The sequence below is a fragment of the Notolepis coatsorum genome, assembly GCF_963971535.1.
Source record: "Notolepis coatsorum genome assembly, chromosome: 2".
In the NCBI taxonomy this organism is placed as follows: Eukaryota; Metazoa; Chordata; class Actinopteri; order Aulopiformes; family Paralepididae; genus Notolepis; species Notolepis coatsorum.
Window position 1 is genome coordinate 15,326,212 of NC_140166.1, and position 17,500 is coordinate 15,343,711.

Here is a 17,500-nt window from a genome sequence, read left to right on the forward strand (position 1 = left end):
CCCACAAATGCTTCAGGACAGATACCAAAAAATCTGGCCCAACCAAATAATCTCAAAACAAAAAAAAAACTATATAGAATATTGGAACAAATCAACCAAATCTCAAAGTAAATTAGAATTCTATTTGACCCTAAACAGAGAGTACATGGTGGCAGAATACCTGACTACTGTGAATGAGATAAAATTAAGAAAAACATTGACACGGTACAGACTGTGTGGACACAGTCTAGCCATAGAAACAGGCCGTCACAGGCAAAAATGGCTGCCCAGAGAGGCCAGGCTGTGTTCACTTTGCCATCAGGGGGACATTGAGACAGAACCTCACTTCCTGCTATACTGTGAGAAATACAAGGACCTAAGAGAAGTCTTCTTTGATAAAATAAACAAAATTGATGCACAGTTTATCCATCTCCCTGATCACCAAAAGCTACTATACATGTGTGGGGAGAAAAGTCAGTGTACAGCATTAGCTGCAAAATATGTAGACGGTTGTCACAAAATAAGAGAACAAGCCCTGTAAATGTATCTGAATGGCCACACTTGAAAAATGACTACCCGATCGAGTGACTATTTTGTAAATTAATATGTTTCTTGTTGATTGTCCTTACTGTTATTACTAATATTATGATATTGTATTGCTTAATATATATGTTATTGTTTGTATGTTGAACTTGCTTTGGCAATAAGTATGTAAATATTTCATGCCAATAAAGCCTATTTGAATTGAATTGAATTGAGAGAGAGAGACAGACAGACACAGAGAGAGAGACAGACAGACACACAGGAGAGAGAGAGACAGACAGACACACAGAGAGAGAGACAGACACACAGGAGAGAGATACACAGAGAGAGAGAGAGAGAGAGAGAGAGAGAGAGAGAGAGAGAGAGAGAGAGAGAGAGAGAGAGAGAGAGAGAGAGAGAGAGAGAGAGAGAGAGAGAGAGAGAGAGAGAGAGAGAGAGATGAAGCTAGTTGCTGCTGGTGGAGCTCAATTCTTCTATTTGTTTCCAGTTTGACAAAAGCCACCAGTTGATGGGAATTCACTGTGTGTGTCTGTCTGCCAGACTTACAGTTAACCAGGTGGTATTTCTGCGCCAGTAGTTTGGCCTGGTGACTCTTCCCAGATCCCGGTGGTCCAAAGAGGAGGATTCTGGGAGTGTGTGGCGCCAAGGAGCGCTGGCGGGACAGAGCGAAGGATAGGACTGTGGAGAGACCATATAGATACTTTCATATGATCATATAGTCCATACCTTCATATAGTTCATATATTCATAAGATCATACCTTCATATAGGCCATACCTTTATATAGCCCATACCTTCATATGATCATAGTCCATACCTTCATATAGTGCATACCTTCATATAGTTCATATATTCATATGATCATACCTTCATATAGGCCATACCTTTATATAGCCCATACCTTCATATGATCATAGTCCATACCTTCATATAGTCCATACCTTCATATAGTTCATATGATCATACCTTCATATAGTACATACCTTCATATAGTTCATATATTCATATGATCATATAGTTCATATCTTCATATGATCATATAGTCCATACCTTCATATGATCACATAGTCCATACCTTCATATGACCACATAGTCCATACCTTCATATGATCATAGTCCATACATGTAGCTTCATATGACCACATAGTCCATACCTTCATATGATCATAGTCCATACATGTAGCTTCATATGATCACAGTCCATACCTTCATATAGTGCATATCTTCATATAGTCCATACCTTCATATAGTCCATACCTTCATACAGTACATACTTTCATACAGTACATACTTTCATACAGTACATACTTTCATACAGTACATACTTTCATACAGTCCATACATTCATACAGTCCATACTTTCATACAGTCCATACTTTCATACAGTCCATACTTTCATACAGTCCATACTAAACTCAGCCACATCCCCCCCTGAGAACCACCACCCGATGACGTCACCTGGAGGAGAGCAGACTTCAGCCTCCTGGAGTTGGGCCTCTGCTACATATCTGAGGACATAGTGTCTGCAGTTCACTAGAGGTCTAGTCTCCTCTGGGTGATAATAGTGTCTGCAGTTCACTAGAGGTCTGCTCTCCTCTGGGTGATAATAGTGTCTGCAGTTCACTAGAGGTCTAGTCTCCTCTGGGTGATAATAGTGTCTGCAGTTCACTAGAGGTCTGCTCTCCTCCAGGTGATAATAGTGTCTGCAGTTCACTAGAGGTCTGCTCTCCTCTGGGTGATAATAGTGTCTGCAGTTCACTAGAGGTCTGCTCTCCTCTGGGTGATAATAGTGTCTGCAGTTCACTAGAGGTCTGCTCTCCTCCAGGTGATAATAGTGTCTGCAGTTCACTAGAGGTCTGCTCTCCTCCAGGTGATAATAGTGTCTGCAGTTCACTAGAGGTCTAGTCTCCTCTGGGTGATAATAGTGTCTGTAGTTCACTAGAGGTCTGCTCTCCTCCAGGTGATAATAGTGTCTGCAGTTCACTAGAGGTCTGCTCCCCTCTGGGTGATAATAGTGTCTGCAGTTCACTAGAGGTCTGCTCTCCTCCAGGTGATAATAGTGTCTGCAGTTCACTAGAGGTCTGCTCTCCTCCAGGTGATAATAGTGTCTGCAGTTCACTAGAGGTCTGCTCTCCTCTGGGTGATAATAGTGTCTGCAGTTCACTAGAGGTCTGCTCTCCTCCAGGTGATAATAGTGTCTGCAGTTCACTAGAGGTCTGCTCTCCTCCAGGTGATAATAGTGTCTGCAGTTCACTAGAGGTCTGCTCTCCTCTGGGTGATAATAGTGTCTGTAGTTCACTAGAGGTCTAGTCTCCTCTGGGTGATAATAGTGTCTGCAGTTCACTAGAGGTCTGCTCTCCTCTGGGTGATAATAGTGTCTGCAGTTCACTAGAGGTCTGCTCTCCTCCAGGTGATAATAGTGTCTGCAGTTCACTAGAGGTCTAGTCTCCTCTGGGTGATAATAGTGTCTGCAGTTCACTAGAGGTCTGCTCTCCTCTGGGTGATAATAGTGTCTGCAGTTCACTAGAGGTCTGCTCTCCTCTGGGTGATAATAGTGTCTGCAGTTCACTAGAGGTCTAGTCTCCTCTGGGTGATAATAGTGTCTGCAGTTCACTAGAGGTCTGCTCTCCTCTGGGTGATAATAGTGTCTGTAGTTCACTAGAGGTCTGCTCTCCTCCAGGTGATAATAGTGTCTGCAGTTCACTAGAGGTCTGCTCTCCTCTGGGTGATAATAGTGTCTGCAGTTCAGTAGAGGTCTGCTCTCCTCTGGATGATAATAGTGTCTGCAGTTCACTAGAGGTCTGGTCTCCTCTGGGTGATAATAGTGTCTGCAGTTCATTAGAGGTCTAGTCTCCTCCAGGTGATAATAGTGTCTGCAGTTCACTAGAGGTCTGCTCTCTGGGTGATAATAGTTTCTGCAGTTCACTAGAGGTCTGCTCTCCCCCAGGTGATAATAGTGTCTGTAGTTCACTAGAGGTCTGCTCTCCCCCAGGTGATAATAGTGTCTGCAGTTCACTAGAGGTCTAGTCTCCTCTGGGTGATAATAGTGTCTGCAGTTCACTAGAGGTCTGCTCTCCTCTGGGTGATAATAGTGTCTGCAGTTCACTAGAGGTCTGCTCTCCTCCAGGTGATAATAGTGTCTGCAGTTCACTAGAGGTCTGCTCTCCTCTGGGTGATAATAGTGTCTGCAGTTCACTAGAGGTCTGCTCTCCTCTGGGTGATAATAGTGTCTGTAGTTCACTAGAGGTCTGCTCTCCTCTGGGTGATAATAGTGTCTGCAGTTCACTAGAGGTCTGCTCTTCTCTGGGTGATAATAGTGTCTGCAGTTCACTAGAGGTCTGCTCTCCTCTGGATGATAATAGTGTCTGCAGTTCACTAGAGGTCTGCTCTCCTCTGGGTGATAATAGTGTCTGCAGTTCACTAGAGGTCTGATCTCCTCCAGGTGATAATAGTGTCTGCAGTTCACTAGAGGTCTGCTCTCCTCCAGGTGATAATAGTGTCTGCAGTTCACTAGAGGTCTGCTCTCCTCTGGGTGATAATAGTGTCTGCAGTTCACTAGAGGTCTGCTCTCCTCCAGGTGATGATAGTGTCTGCAGTTCACTAGAGGTCTGCTCTCCTCCAGGTGATAATAGTGTCTGTAGTTCACTAGAGGTCTGCTCTCCTACAGGTGATAATAGTGTCTGCAGTTCACTAGAGGTCTGCTCTCCTCCAGGTGATAATAGTGTCTGCAGTTCACTAGAGGTCTGCTCTCCCCCAGGTGATAATAGTGTCTGTAGTTCACTAGAGGTCTGCTCTCCTCCAGGTGATAATAGTGTCTGTAGTTCACTAGAGGTCTACTCTCCTACAGGTGATAATAGTGTCTGCAGTTCACTAGAGGTCTGCTCTCCTCTGGGTGATAAGTGTCTGCAGTTCACTAGAGGTCTGCTCTCCTCCAGGTGATAATAGTGTCTGCAGTTCACTAGAGGTCTGCTCTCCCCCAGGTGATAATAGTGTCTGCAGTTTACTAGAGGTCTGCTCTCCTCCAGGTGATAATAGTGTCTGCAGTTCACTAGAGGTCTGATCTCCCCCAGGTGATAATAGTGTCTGCAGTTGGGGCGGCTAGGTGGTGTAGTGGGCAAGGCACTCGCCACCAGTGTGGAGACGCTAGGATTCGCGTGTTCGAATCCAGCTCTCCACATTGTTTTCAGTTTAGCTGGTCGTCCGCAGTAATACACATTGGCCGTATTACGGGGAGGGAAAACTGAAGGGTGGGGATCGAACGTTGTGAACAAGCGACTCCTACAAGTCGGTTGGTGCGCCTGCGCAGTAGAATCAGGAAGTGTCGGGGGCAGCGTGAGCCTCCCACGCGTTACTCCTCGACACTGAGAGATCGAGCTGCGCAGGTGAAAAGATGCGACTGCTGTTACCTCAAGTACCGGAGGGGACTTGTGCTATGTATGACTTAGTCCACATTGCAGCCGGCTTGTGGGAGGCAAGAAACAGCGTTCGTGACAGGGGAGGGTTGAATTGGATGATACGAAATTGGGATGGGAGAAAATATAGAAAAATGGGAGAAAAAGTGGATCAAAAAAAAAAAATAGTGTCTGCAGTTCACTAGAGGTCTGCTCTCCTCCAGGTGATAATAGTGTCTGCAGTTCACTAGAGGTCTGCTCTCCTCCAGGTGATAATAGTGTCTGCAGTTCACTAGAGGTCTAGTCTCCTCTGGGTGATAATAGTGTCTGCAGTTCACTAGAGGTCTGCTCTCCTCCAGGTGATAATAGTGTCTGCAGTTCACTAGAGGTCTCCTCCAGGTGATAATAGTGTCTGCAGTTCACTAGAGGTCTGCTCTCCTCTGGGTGATAATAGTGTCTGCAGTTCACTAGAGGTCTAGTCTCCTCTGGGTGATAATAGTGTCTGCAGTTCACTAGAGGTCTGCTCTCCTCTGGGTGATAATAGTGTCTGCAGTTCACTAGAGGTCTGCTCTCCTCCAGGTGATAATAGTGTCTGCAGTTCACTAGAGGTCTGCTCTCTTCTGAGTGATAATAGTGTCTGTAGTTCACTAGAGGTCTAGTCTCCTCCAGGTGATAATAGTGTCTGCAGTTCACTAGAGGTCTAGTCTCCTCTGGGTGATAATAGTGTCTGCAGTTCACTAGAGGTCTAGTCTCCTCTGGGTGATAATAGTGTCTGCAGTTCACTAGAGGTCTGCTCTCCTCCAGGTGATAATAGTGTCTGCAGTTCACTAGAGGTCTGCTCTCCTCCAGGTGATAATAGTGTCTGCAGTTCACTAGAGGTCTGCTCTCCTCCAGGTGATAATAGTGTCTGCAGTTCACTAGAGGTCTGCTCTCCTCTGGGTGATAATAGTGTCTGCAGTTCACTAGAGGTCTGCTCTCCTCTGGGTGATAATAGTGTCTGCAGTTCACTAGAGGTCTGCTCTCCTCTGGGTGATAATAGTGTCTGCAGTTCACTAGAGGTCTAGTCTCCTCTGGGTGATAATAGTGTCTGCAGTTCACTAGAGGTCTGCTCTCCTCTGGGTGATAATAGTGTCTGCAGTTCACTAGAGGTCTGCTCTCCTCTGGGTGATAATAGTGTCTGCAGTTCACTAGAGGTCTGCTCTCCTCCAGGTGATAATAGTGTCTGCAGTTCACTAGAGGTCTGCTCTCCTCTGGGTGATAATAGTGTCTGCAGTTCACTAGAGGTCTGCTCTCCTCCAGGTGATAATAGTGTCTGTAGTTCACTAGAGGTCTGCTCTCCTCTGGGTGATAATAGTGTCTGCAGTTCACTAGAGGTCTAGTCTCCTCCAGGTGATAATAGTGTCTGCAGTTCACTAGAGGTCTAGTCTCCTCCAGGCGATAATAGTGTCTGCAGTTCACTAGAGGTCTGCTCTCCTCCAGGTGATAATAGTGTCTGCAGTTCACTAGAGGTCTGCTCTCCTCTGGGTGATAATAGTGTCTGCAGTTCACTAGAGGTCTGGTCTCCTCCAGGTGATAATAGTGTCTGCAGTTCACTAGAGGTCTAGTCTCCTCTGGGTGATAATAGTGTCTGCAGTTCACTAGAGGTCTGCTCTCCTCCAGGTGATAATAGTGTCTGTAGTTCACTAGAGGTCTGCTCTCCTCCAGGTGATAATAGTGTCTGCAGTTCACTAGAGGTCTGGTCTCCTCTGGGTGATAATAGTGTCTGCAGTTCACTAGAGGTCTGGTCTCCTCCAGGTGATAATAGTGTCTGCAGTTCATTAGAGGTCTAGTCTCCTCTGGGTGATAATAGTGTCTGCAGTTCACTAGAGGTCTGCTCTCTGGGTGATAATAGTTTCTGCAGTTCACTAGAGGTCTGCTCTCCCCCAGGTGATAATAGTGTCTGTAGTTCACTAGAGGTCTGCTCTCCCCCAGGTGATAATAGTGTCTGCAGTTCACTAGAGGTCTAGTCTCCTCTGGGTGATAATAGTGTCTGCAGTTCACTAGAGGTCTGCTCTCCTCTGGGTGATAATAGTGTCTGCAGTTCACTAGAGGTCTGCTCTCCTCCAGGTGATAATAGTGTCTGCAGTTCACTAGAGGTCTGCTCTCCTCTGGGTGATAATAGTGTCTGCAGTTCACTAGAGGTCTGCTCTCCTCTGGGTGATAATAGTGTCTGTAGTTCACTAGAGGTCTGCTCTCCTCTGGGTGATAATAGTGTCTGCAGTTCACTAGAGGTCTGCTCTTCTCTGGGTGATAATAGTGTCTGCAGTTCACTAGAGGTCTGCTCTCCTCTGGATGATAATAGTGTCTGCAGTTCACTAGAGGTCTGCTCTCCTCTGGGTGATAATAGTGTCTGCAGTTCACTAGAGGTCTGATCTCCTCCAGGTGATAATAGTGTCTGCAGTTCACTAGAGGTCTGCTCTCCTCCAGGTGATAATAGTGTCTGCAGTTCACTAGAGGTCTGCTCTCCTCTGGGTGATAATAGTGTCTGCAGTTCACTAGAGGTCTGCTCTCCTCCAGGTGATAATAGTGTCTGCAGTTCACTAGAGGTCTGGTCTCCTCCAGGTGATAATAGTGTCTGCAGTTCACTAGAGGTCTAGTCTCCTCTGGGTGATAATAGTGTCTGCAGTTCACTAGAGGTCTGCTCTCCCCCAGGTGATAATAGTGTCTGCAGTTCACTAGAGGTCTGCTCTCCTCTGGGTGATAATAGTGTCTGCAGTTCACTAGAGGTCTGCTCTCCTCTGGGTGATAATAGTGTCTGCAGTTCACTAGAGGTCTAGTCTCCTCTGGGTGATAATAGTGTCTGCAGTTCACTAGAGGTCTGCTCTCCTCCAGGTGATAATAGTGTCTGCAGTCACTAGAGGTCTGCTCCCCTCTGGGTGATAATAGTGTCTGCAGTTCACTAGAGGTCTGCTCTCCTCCAGGTGATAATAGTGTCTGCAGTTCACTAGAGGTCTGCTCTCCTCTGGGTGATAATAGTGTCTGCAGTTCACTAGAGGTCTAGTCTCCTCCAGGTGATAATAGTGTCTGCCGTTCACTAGAGGTCTGCTCTCCTCTGGGTGATAATAGTGTCTGCAGTTCACTAGAGGTCTGGTCTCCTCCAGGTGATAATAGTGTCTGCAGTTCACTAGAGGTCTGCTCTCCTCCAGGTGATAATAGTGTCTGCAGTTCACTAGAGGTCTGGTCTCCTCCAGGTGATAATAGTGTCTGCAGTTCACTAGAGGTCTGGTCTCCTCCAGGTGATAATAGTGTCTGCAGTTCACTAGAGGTCTGGTCTCCTCTGGGTGATAATAGTGTCTGCAGTTCACTAGAGGTCTGGTCTCCTCCAGGTGATAATAGTGTCTGTAGTTCACTAGAGGTCTGCTCTCCTCTGGGTGATAATAGTGTCTGCAGTTCACTAGAGGTCTGCTCTCCCCCAGGTGATAATAGTGTCTGCAGTTCACTAGAGGTCTAGTCTCCTCTGGGTGATAATAGTGTCTGCAGTTCACTAGAGGTCTGCTCTCCTCTGGGTGATAATAGTGTCTGCAGTTCACTAGAGGTCTGCTCTCCTCCAGGTGATAATAGTGTCTGCAGTTCACTAGAGGTCTGCTCTCCTCCAGGTGATAATAGTGTCTGCAGTTCACTAGAGGTCTAGTCTCCTCTGGGTGATAATAGTGTCTGCAGTTCACTAGAGGTCTGCTCTCCTCCAGGTGATAATAGTGTCTGTAGTTCACTAGAGGTCTGCTCCCCTCCAGGTGATAATAGTGTCTGCAGTTCACTAGAGGTCTGCTCTCCTCCAGGTGATAATAGTGTCTGCAGTTCACTAGAGGTCTAGTCTCCTCTGGGTGATAATAGTGTCTGCAGTTCACTAGAGGTCTGCTCTCCTCCAGGTGATAATAGTGTCTGTAGTTCACTAGAGGTCTGCTCCCCTCTGGGTGATAATAGTGTCTGCAGTTCACTAGAGGTCTAGTCTCCTCCAGGTGATAATAGTGTCTGCAGTTCACTAGAGGTCTAGTCTCCTCTGGGTGATAATAGTGTCTGCAGTTCACTAGAGGTCTAGTCTCCTCCAGGTGATAATAGTGTCTGCAGTTCACTAGAGGTCTGCTCTCCTCCAGGTGATAATAGTGTCTGCAGTTCACTAGAGGTCTGCTCTCCTCTGGGTGATAATAGTGTCTGTAGTTCACTAGAGGTCTGCTCTCCTCTGGGTGATAATAGTGTCTGCAGTTCACTAGAGGTCTGCTCTCCTCCAGGTGATAATAGTGTCTGCAGTTCACTAGAGGTCTGCTCTCCTCCAGGTGATAATAGTGTCTGCAGTTCACTAGAGGTCTGCTCTCCTCCGGGTGATAATAGTGTCTGCAGTTCACTAGAGGTCTGCTCTCCTCCAGGTGATAATAGTGTCTGCAGTTCACTAGAGGTCTGCTCTCCTCCAGGTGATAATAGTGTCTGCAGTTCACTAGAGGTCTGCTCTCCTCCAGGTGATAATAGTGTCTGTAGTTCACTAGAGGTCTGCTCTCCTCCAGGTGATAATAGTGTCTGCAGTTCACTAGAGGTCTGCTCTCCTCTGGGTGATAATAGTGTCTGCAGTTCACTAGAGGTCTGCTCTCCTCTGGGTGATAATAGTGTCTGCAGTTCACTAGAGGTCTGCTCTCCTCCAGGTGATAATAGTGTCTGCAGTTCACTAGAGGTCTGCTCTCCTCTGGGTGATAATAGTGTCTGCAGTTCACTAGAGGTCTGCTCTCCTCTGGGTGATAATAGTGTCTGCAGTTCACTAGAGGTCTGCTCTCCTCCAGGTGATAATAGTGTCTGCAGTTCACTAGAGGTCTAGTCTCCTCTGGGTGATAATAGTGTCTGCAGTTCACTAGAGGTCTGCTCTCCTCTGGGTGATAATAGTGTCTGCAGTTCACTAGAGGTCTGGTCTCCTCCAGGTGATAATAGTGTCTGCAGTTCACTAGAGGTCTGCTCTCCTCTGGGTGATAATAGTGTCTGCAGTTCACTAGAGGTCTGGTCTCCTCTGGGTGATAATAGTGTCTGCAGTTCACTAGAGGTCTGCTCTCCTCTGGGTGATAATAGTGTCTGCAGTTCACTAGAGGTCTGCTCTCCTCTGGGTGATAATAGTGTCTGCAGTTCACTAGAGGTCTGCTCTCCTCTGGGTGATAATAGTGTCTGCAGTTCACTAGAGGTCTAGTCTCCTCTGGGTGATAATAGTGTCTGCAGTTCACTAGAGGTCTAGTCTCCTCTGGGTGATAATAGTGTCTGCAGTTCACTAGAGGTCTGCTCTCCTCTGGGTGATAATAGTGTCTGCAGTTCACTAGAGGTCTAGTCTCCTCTGGGTGATAATAGTGTCTGCAGTTCACTAGAGGTCTGCTCTCCTCTGGGTGATAATAGTGTCTGCAGTTCACTAGAGGTCTGCTCTCCTCTGGGTGATAATAATGTCTGCAGTTCACTAGAGGTCTGCTCTCCTCCAGGTGATAATAGTGTCTGCAGTTCACTAGAGGTCTGCTCTCCTCTGGGTGATAATAGTGTGTGCAGTTCACTAGAGGTCAAGTTCAAGTTCTCAAGTTCAAGTTCTTTAATAGTTGTCATACAGAAGTACAGAATACTTTCATACAAAATGCTTCTTACTGTTACGCTCCAGAGACTGTGCTAGACAAGATAGTATCAAATAACATAATAACATAATATAGCATGAATTTAGAAGAAGAAAATGAGGTCACAGTTGTTCGGTATAGACATATGTACAATGTTCTGAGTTACCATATAATATACAATACACAACTATGCAGTGTACTAATGTACAGTACTATCTAGTGCAAAGCAGAAATGGGATGAGGTACAATTTTAGGTACAATTTACAGTAAGGTGTACGAGTTGTAGTGCAATCCTTCATCCATAAATATAAAGTGTGGGGAGTGGGTGCTACAGTGTGTTTGTTTAAAGTGGGTGTGTGCTATAAAGTGTGTGTAGTGGGTGCTGCAGTGTGTTTGTTTAAAGTGAGTGTGTGCGTGTGGATGTGTGTGCTATGTGTGTTTGGTGGTTGTTGTTGTGTAGTGTTCATTCATTGTTCGTTTAGCAGCCTGATGGCCTGGGGATAGAAGCTACTTCTGAGTCTTTCTGTGCTCGCCTTGAGACTCCTGTATCGCTTGCCTGACGGCAGCAGTTCAAAGAGGCAGTTGTTCGGGTGGCTCGAGTCCTTAATAATTCTCTTAGCCTTCCCCTTGCAACGCTTGTAGTAAATGTTCTGGAGGGTGGGGAGCCCCCCTCCGATTGTGCGTTCGGCTGAACGTGTCACTCTTTGTAGTCTGCTTTGGTCTTTTGCAGTGCTATTCCCAAACCAGGAGGTGATGTTGCCGGTCAAGATGCTCTCTATTGTACATGAGTAGAAGTTCTTAAGGATCTTCTGGCTGACTTGGAACTTCCTTAGGCGCCTGAGGAAGTAGAGGCGTTGTCGTGCCTTCTTCACCACACTGTTAATGTGTATGGTCCATTTCAAGTCCTCGGATATGTGGGCTCCGAGGTACTTGAAGCTGTTGACCCTCTCAACCGGTGCCCCGTCGATGCTGAGGGGGCTGTAGTCCTTGACCCCCGACCTCCTGAAGTCCACAATCATCTCCTTTGTTTTGCTGACGTTCAGGGAGAGGCTGTTTTCCTGGCACCATCCCGCCAGGACCTTGACCTCTTCCAGGTAGGCCCTCTCGTCGTTGGCAGAGATCAGGCCCACCACCACTGTGTCGTCAGCAAATTTGACGATTGTATTGCTACTCCGCTGAGCCACACAGTCGTGTGTGTACAGGGAGTAGAGGAGGGGACTCAGAACACAGCCCTGGGGGGCCCCTATGTTGAGGGTGATGGATGAGGAGGTGCAGTTGCCTGCTCTCACCACCTGGGGTCTGCCAGTCAGGAAGTCCAAGACCCACTGGCAGAGGTCATAGCCCAAGCCCAGGTCCCTGAGCTTGGCTATGAGTATGGAGGGGACTATGGTATTGAATGCCGAGCTGTAGTCGATGAATAGCATTCTCACATAGTTCCCCTGCCTCTTGTCCAGGTGTGATGCTGCTGTGTGCAGCACATGGGATATGGCGTCCTCCGTGGACCTGTTGGGGCGGTATGCAAATTGCAGGGGGTCCATGTTGATGGGGAGGGAGGAGCAGATGTAGCCCTTTACTAGCTTCTCAAAGCACTTCATGGCTATGGAGGTGAGAGCTACAGGGCGGTAGTCGTTGAGGCAAGCAGGCTTGGATTTTTTGGGTACAGGGATAATAGTGGACTTCTTCAGGCAGGTGGGGATGACAGCCTGTTCTAAGGACAGGTTAAATATGTCAGTGAATACTGGGGTCTGCTCTCCTCCAGGTGATAATAGTGTCTGTAGTTCACTAGAGGTCTGCTCTCCTCCAGGTGATAATAGTGTGTGCAGTTCACTAGAGGTCTGCTCTCCTCCAGGTGATAATAGTGTCTGTAGTTCACTAGAGGTCTGCTCTCCTCCAGGTGATAATAGTGTCTGTAGTTCACTAGAGGTCTGCTCTCCTCTGGGTGATAATAGTGTCTGTAGTTCACTAGAGGTCTGCTCTCCTCCAGGTGATAATAGTGTCTGTAGTTCACTAGAGGTCTGCTCTCCTCCAGGTGATAATAGTGTCTGCAGTTCACTAGAGGTCTGCTCTCCTCTGGGTGATAATAGTGTCTGCAGTTCACTAGAGGTCTGCTCTCCTCTGGGTGATAATAGTGTCTGCAGTTCACTAGAGGTCTAGTCTCCTATGGGTGATAATAGTGTCTGCAGTTCACTAGAGGTCTGCTCTCCTCCAGGTGATAATAGTGTCTGCAGTTCACTAGAGGTCTGCTCCCCTCCGGGTGATAATAGTGTCTGCAGTTCACTAGAGGTCTGCTCTCCTCTGGGTGATAATAGTGTCTGCAGTTCACTAGAGGTCTGCTCTCCTCCAGGTGATAATAGTGTCTGCAGTTCACTAGAGGTCTGCTCTCTGGGTGATAATAGTGTCTGCAGTTCACTAGAGGTCTGCTCTCTGGGTGATAATAGTGTCTGCAGTTCACTAGAGGTCTGCTCTCCTCTGGGTGATAATAGTGTCTGCAGTTCACTAGAGGTCTCCTCCAGGTGATAATAGTGTCTGCAGTTTACTAGAGGTCTGCTCTCCTCTGGGTGATAATAGTGTCTGTAGTTCACTAGAGGTCTGCTCTCCTCTGGGTGATAATAGTGTCTGCAGTTCACTAGAGGTCTGCTCTCCTCCAGGTGATAATAGTGTCTGCAGTTCACTAGAGGTCTAGTCTCCTCTGGGTGATAATAGTGTCTGCAGTTCACTAGAGGTCTGCTCTCCTCTGGGTGATAATAGTGTCTGCAGTTCACTAGAGGTCTGCTCTCCTCTGGGTGATAATAGTGTCTGCAGTTCACTAGAGGTCTAGTCTCCTATGGGTGATAATAGTGTCTGCAGTTCACTAGAGGTCTGCTCTCCTCCAGGTGATAATAGTGTCTGCAGTTCACTAGAGGTCTGCTCCCCTCCGGGTGATAATAGTGTCTGCAGTTCACTAGAGGTCTGCTCTCCTCCAGGTGATAATAGTGTCTGCAGTTCACTAGAGGTCTGCTCCCCTCCGGGTGATAATAGTGTCTGCAGTTCACTAGAGGTCTGCTCTCCTCTGGGTGATAATAGTGTCTGCAGTTCACTAGAGGTCTGCTCTCCTCCAGGTGATAATAGTGTCTGCAGTTCACTAGAGGTCTGCTCTCTGGGTGATAATAGTGTCTGCAGTTCACTAGAGGTCTGCTCTCTGGGTGATAATAGTGTCTGCAGTTCACTAGAGGTCTGCTCTCCTCTGGGTGATAATAGTGTCTGCAGTTCACTAGAGGTCTCCTCCAGGTGATAATAGTGTCTGCAGTTTACTAGAGGTCTGCTCTCCTCTGGGTGATAATAGTGTCTGTAGTTCACTAGAGGTCTGCTCTCCTCTGGGTGATAATAGTGTCTGCAGTTCACTAGAGGTCTGCTCTCCTCCAGGTGATAATAGTGTCTGCAGTTCACTAGAGGTCTAGTCTCCTCTGGGTGATAATAGTGTCTGCAGTTCACTAGAGGTCTGCTCTCCTCCAGGTGATAATAGTGTCTGCAGTTCACTAGAGGTCTGCTCTCCTCCAGGTGATAATAGTGTCTGCAGTTCACTAGAGGTCTGCTCTCCTCCAGGTGATAATAGTGTCTGCAGTTCACTAGAGGTCTAGTCTCCTCCAGGTGATAATAGTGTCTGCAGTTCACTAGAGGTCTAGTCTCCTCTGGGTGATAATAGTGTCTGCAGTTCACTAGAGGTCTGCTCTCCTCTGGGTGATAATAGTGTCTGCAGTTCACTAGAGGTCTGCTCTCCTCTGGGTGATAATAGTGTCTGCAGTTCACTAGAGGTCTAGTCTCCTCTGGGTGATAATAGTGTCTGCAGTTCACTAGAGGTCTAGTCTCCTCTGGGTGATAATAGTGTCTGTAGTTCACTAGAGGTCTAGTCTCCTCTGGGTGATAATAGTGTCTGCAGTTCACTAGAGGTCTGCTCTCCTACAGGTGATAATAGTGTCTGCAGTTCACTAGAGGTCTGCTCCCCTCTGGGTGATAATAGTGTCTGCAGTTCACTAGAGGTCTGCTCCCCTCTGGGTGATAATAGTGTCTGCAGTTCACTAGAGGTCTGCTCTCCTCCAGGTGATAATAGTGTCTGCAGTTCACTAGAGGCCTGCTCTCCTCCAGGTGATAATAGTGTCTGCAGTTCACTAGAGGTCTGCTCTCCTCCAGGTGATAATAGTGTCTGCAGTTCACTAGAGGTCTGCTCTCCTCTGGGTGATAATAGTGTCTGCAGTTCACTAGAGGTCTGCTCTCCTCTGGGTGATAATAGTGTCTGTAGTTCACTAGAGGTCTGCTCTCCTCTGGGTGATAATAGTGTCTGCAGTTCACTAGAGGTCTGCTCTCCTCCAGGTGATAATAGTGTCTGCAGTTCACTAGAGGTCTGCTCTCCTCCAGGTGATAATAGTGTCTGTAGTTCACTAGAGGTCTGCTCTCCTCTGGGTGATAATAGTGTCTGCAGTTCACTAGAGGTCTGCTCTCCTCCAGGTGATAATAGTGTCTGCAGTTCACTAGAGGTCTAGTCTCCTCTGGGTGATAATAGTGTCTGCAGTTCACTAGAGGTCTGCTCTCCTCCAGGTGATAATAGTGTCTGCAGTTCACTAGAGGTCTGCTCTCCTCCAGGTGATAATAGTGTCTGCAGTTCACTAGAGGTCTAGTCTCCTCTGGGTGATAATAGTGTCTGCAGTTCACTAGAGGTCTGCTCTCCTCTGGGTGATAATAGTGTCTGCAGTTCACTAGAGGTCTGCTCTTCTCTGGGTGATAATAGTGTCTGCAGTTCACTAGAGGTCTGCTCTCCTCTGGGTGATAATAGTGTCTGCAGTTCACTTAGAGGTCTAGTCTCCTCCAGGTGATAATAGTGTCTGTAGTTCACTAGAGGTCTGCTCTCCTCTGGGTGATAATAGTGTCTGCAGTTCACTAGAGGTCTAGTCTCCTCTGGGTGATAATAGTGTCTGCAGTTCACTAGAGGTCTGCTCTCCTCTGGGTGATAATAGTGTCTGTAGTTCACTAGAGGTCTGCTCTCCTCTGGGTGATAATAGTGTCTGCAGTTCACTAGAGGTCTGCTCTCCTCCAGGTGATAATAGTGTCTGCAGTTCACTAGAGGTCTGCTCTCTTCTGAGTGATAATAGTGTCTGCAGTTCACTAGAGGTCTGCTCTCCTCTGGGTGATAATAGTGTCTGCAGTTCACTAGAGGTCTAGTCTCCTCTGGGTGATAATGGTGTCTGCAGTTCACTTAGAGGTCTAGTCTCCTCCGGGTGATAATAGTGTCTGTAGTTCACTAGAGGTCTGCTCTCCTCTGGGTGATAATAGTGTCTGCAGTTCACTAGAGGTCTAGTCTCCTCTGGGTGATAATAGTGTCTGCAGTTCACTAGAGGTCTGCTCTCCTCTGGGTGATAATAGTGTCTGTAGTTCACTAGAGGTCTGCTCTCCTCTGGGTGATAATAGTGTCTGCAGTTCACTAGAGGTCTGCTCTCCTCCAGGTGATAATAGTGTCTGCAGTTCACTAGAGGTCTGCTCTCTTCTGAGTGATAATAGTGTCTGCAGTTCACTAGAGGTCTGCTCTCCTCTGGGTGATAATAATGTCTGCAGTTCACTAGAGGTCTGCTCTCCTCCAGGTGATAATAGTGTCTGCAGTTCACTAGAGGTCTGGTCTCCTCCAGGTGATAATAGTGTCTGCAGTTCACTTAGAGGTCTAGTCTCCTCCAGGTGATAATAGTGTCTGCAGTTCACTAGAGGTCTGCTCTCCTCCAGGTGATAATAGTGTCTGCAGTTCACTAGAGGTCTGCTCCCCTCTGGGTGATAATAGTGTCTGTAGTTCACTAGAGGTCTGCTCTCCTCCAGGTGATAATAGTGTCTGCAGTTCACTAGAGGTCTGCTCTCCTCCAGGTGATAATAGTGTCTGCAGTTCACTAGAGGTCTGCTCTCCTCTGGGTGATAATAGTGTCTGTAGTTCACTAGAGGTCTGCTCTCCTCCAGGTGATAATAGTGTCTGCAGTTCACTAGAGGTCTGCTCTCCTCCAGGTGATAATAGTGTCTGCAGTTCACTAGAGGTCTGCTCTCCTCTGGGTGATAATAGTGTCTGCAGTTCACTAGAGGTCTGCTCTCCTCCAGGTGATAATAGTGTCTGCAGTTCACTAGAGGTCTGCTCTCCTCTGGGTGATAATAGTGTCTGCAGTTCACTAGAGGTCTAGTCTCCTCTGGGTGATAATAGTGTCTGCAGTTCACTAGAGGTCTGCTCTCCTCCAGGTGATAATAGTGTCTGCAGTTCACTAGAGGTCTGCTCTCCTCCAGGTGATAATAGTGTCTGCAGTTCACTAGAGGTCTGCTCTCCTCCAGGTGATAATAGTGTCTGCAGTTCACTAGAGGTCTGCTCTCCTCCAGGTGATAATAGTGTCTGCAGTTCACTAGAGGTCTGCTCTCCTCCAGGTGATAATAGTGTCTGCAGTTTACTAGAGGTCTGCCACTAACACAGGAGATGCTGGTATCGAGCCCAGCTCTCTGCGTTACTACCGGCTTGGCTGGTCATTCATACTAATACAATTGGCAGTATTAGAGGGTGGGAAAGCCGGTGGGTGGGGATCGGACATTGTGGACAGCGACTCCTACAGGTCGGTTGGTGCGCCTGTACAGCAGAATCAGGAAGTATCGGGGGCAGCGTGAACCTGCCACGCGCTACTCCTCGCCACTGAGAGATTGCGCTGTTCAGGTGAAAAGATGCGACAGCTGCCTCCTCGTGTACCGGAGGGGACACGTGATGCAAGGCTTGGTCCTCACTGCAGCCGACCAGTGGGAGGCATAGTCTAGCAACTTTCGAGACAGGGGAGGGAAGAATTGAAAGGAGAATTGGCGAGGCGAAATTGGAGAAAAATAGAAAATAAGGAGAAAAAGTGGAGAAAAAATAAATAAAGAATACACTAAAACTAAACAGCTACAATAGCCTGGTGTGTCTACCTTGCTGGAAGACGTCGGTGTGTGGTTGGTCTGCGCTGAC

At 47.4% G+C, this 17,500-nt stretch overlaps 1 protein-coding gene across 1 annotated transcript in view; it reads right to left on the minus strand.

Moving 5' to 3' along the window:
- ak8 (adenylate kinase 8) overlaps positions 1 to 17,500 on the minus strand; it is a 104,249-nt gene that overhangs the window by 27,893 nt on the left and 58,856 nt on the right. The window contains exons 8-9 of the mRNA XM_084309353.1: positions 17,461 to 17,500; positions 1,069 to 1,200 (exon numbers count right to left, since the gene is read on the minus strand). The exon at positions 17,461 to 17,500 is cut by the window's right edge and continues 149 nt beyond it. Coding sequence (XP_084165479.1) covers positions 1,069 to 1,200; positions 17,461 to 17,500 — 172 coding nt within the window. The remainder of the gene's footprint in view (positions 1 to 1,068; positions 1,201 to 17,460) is intronic.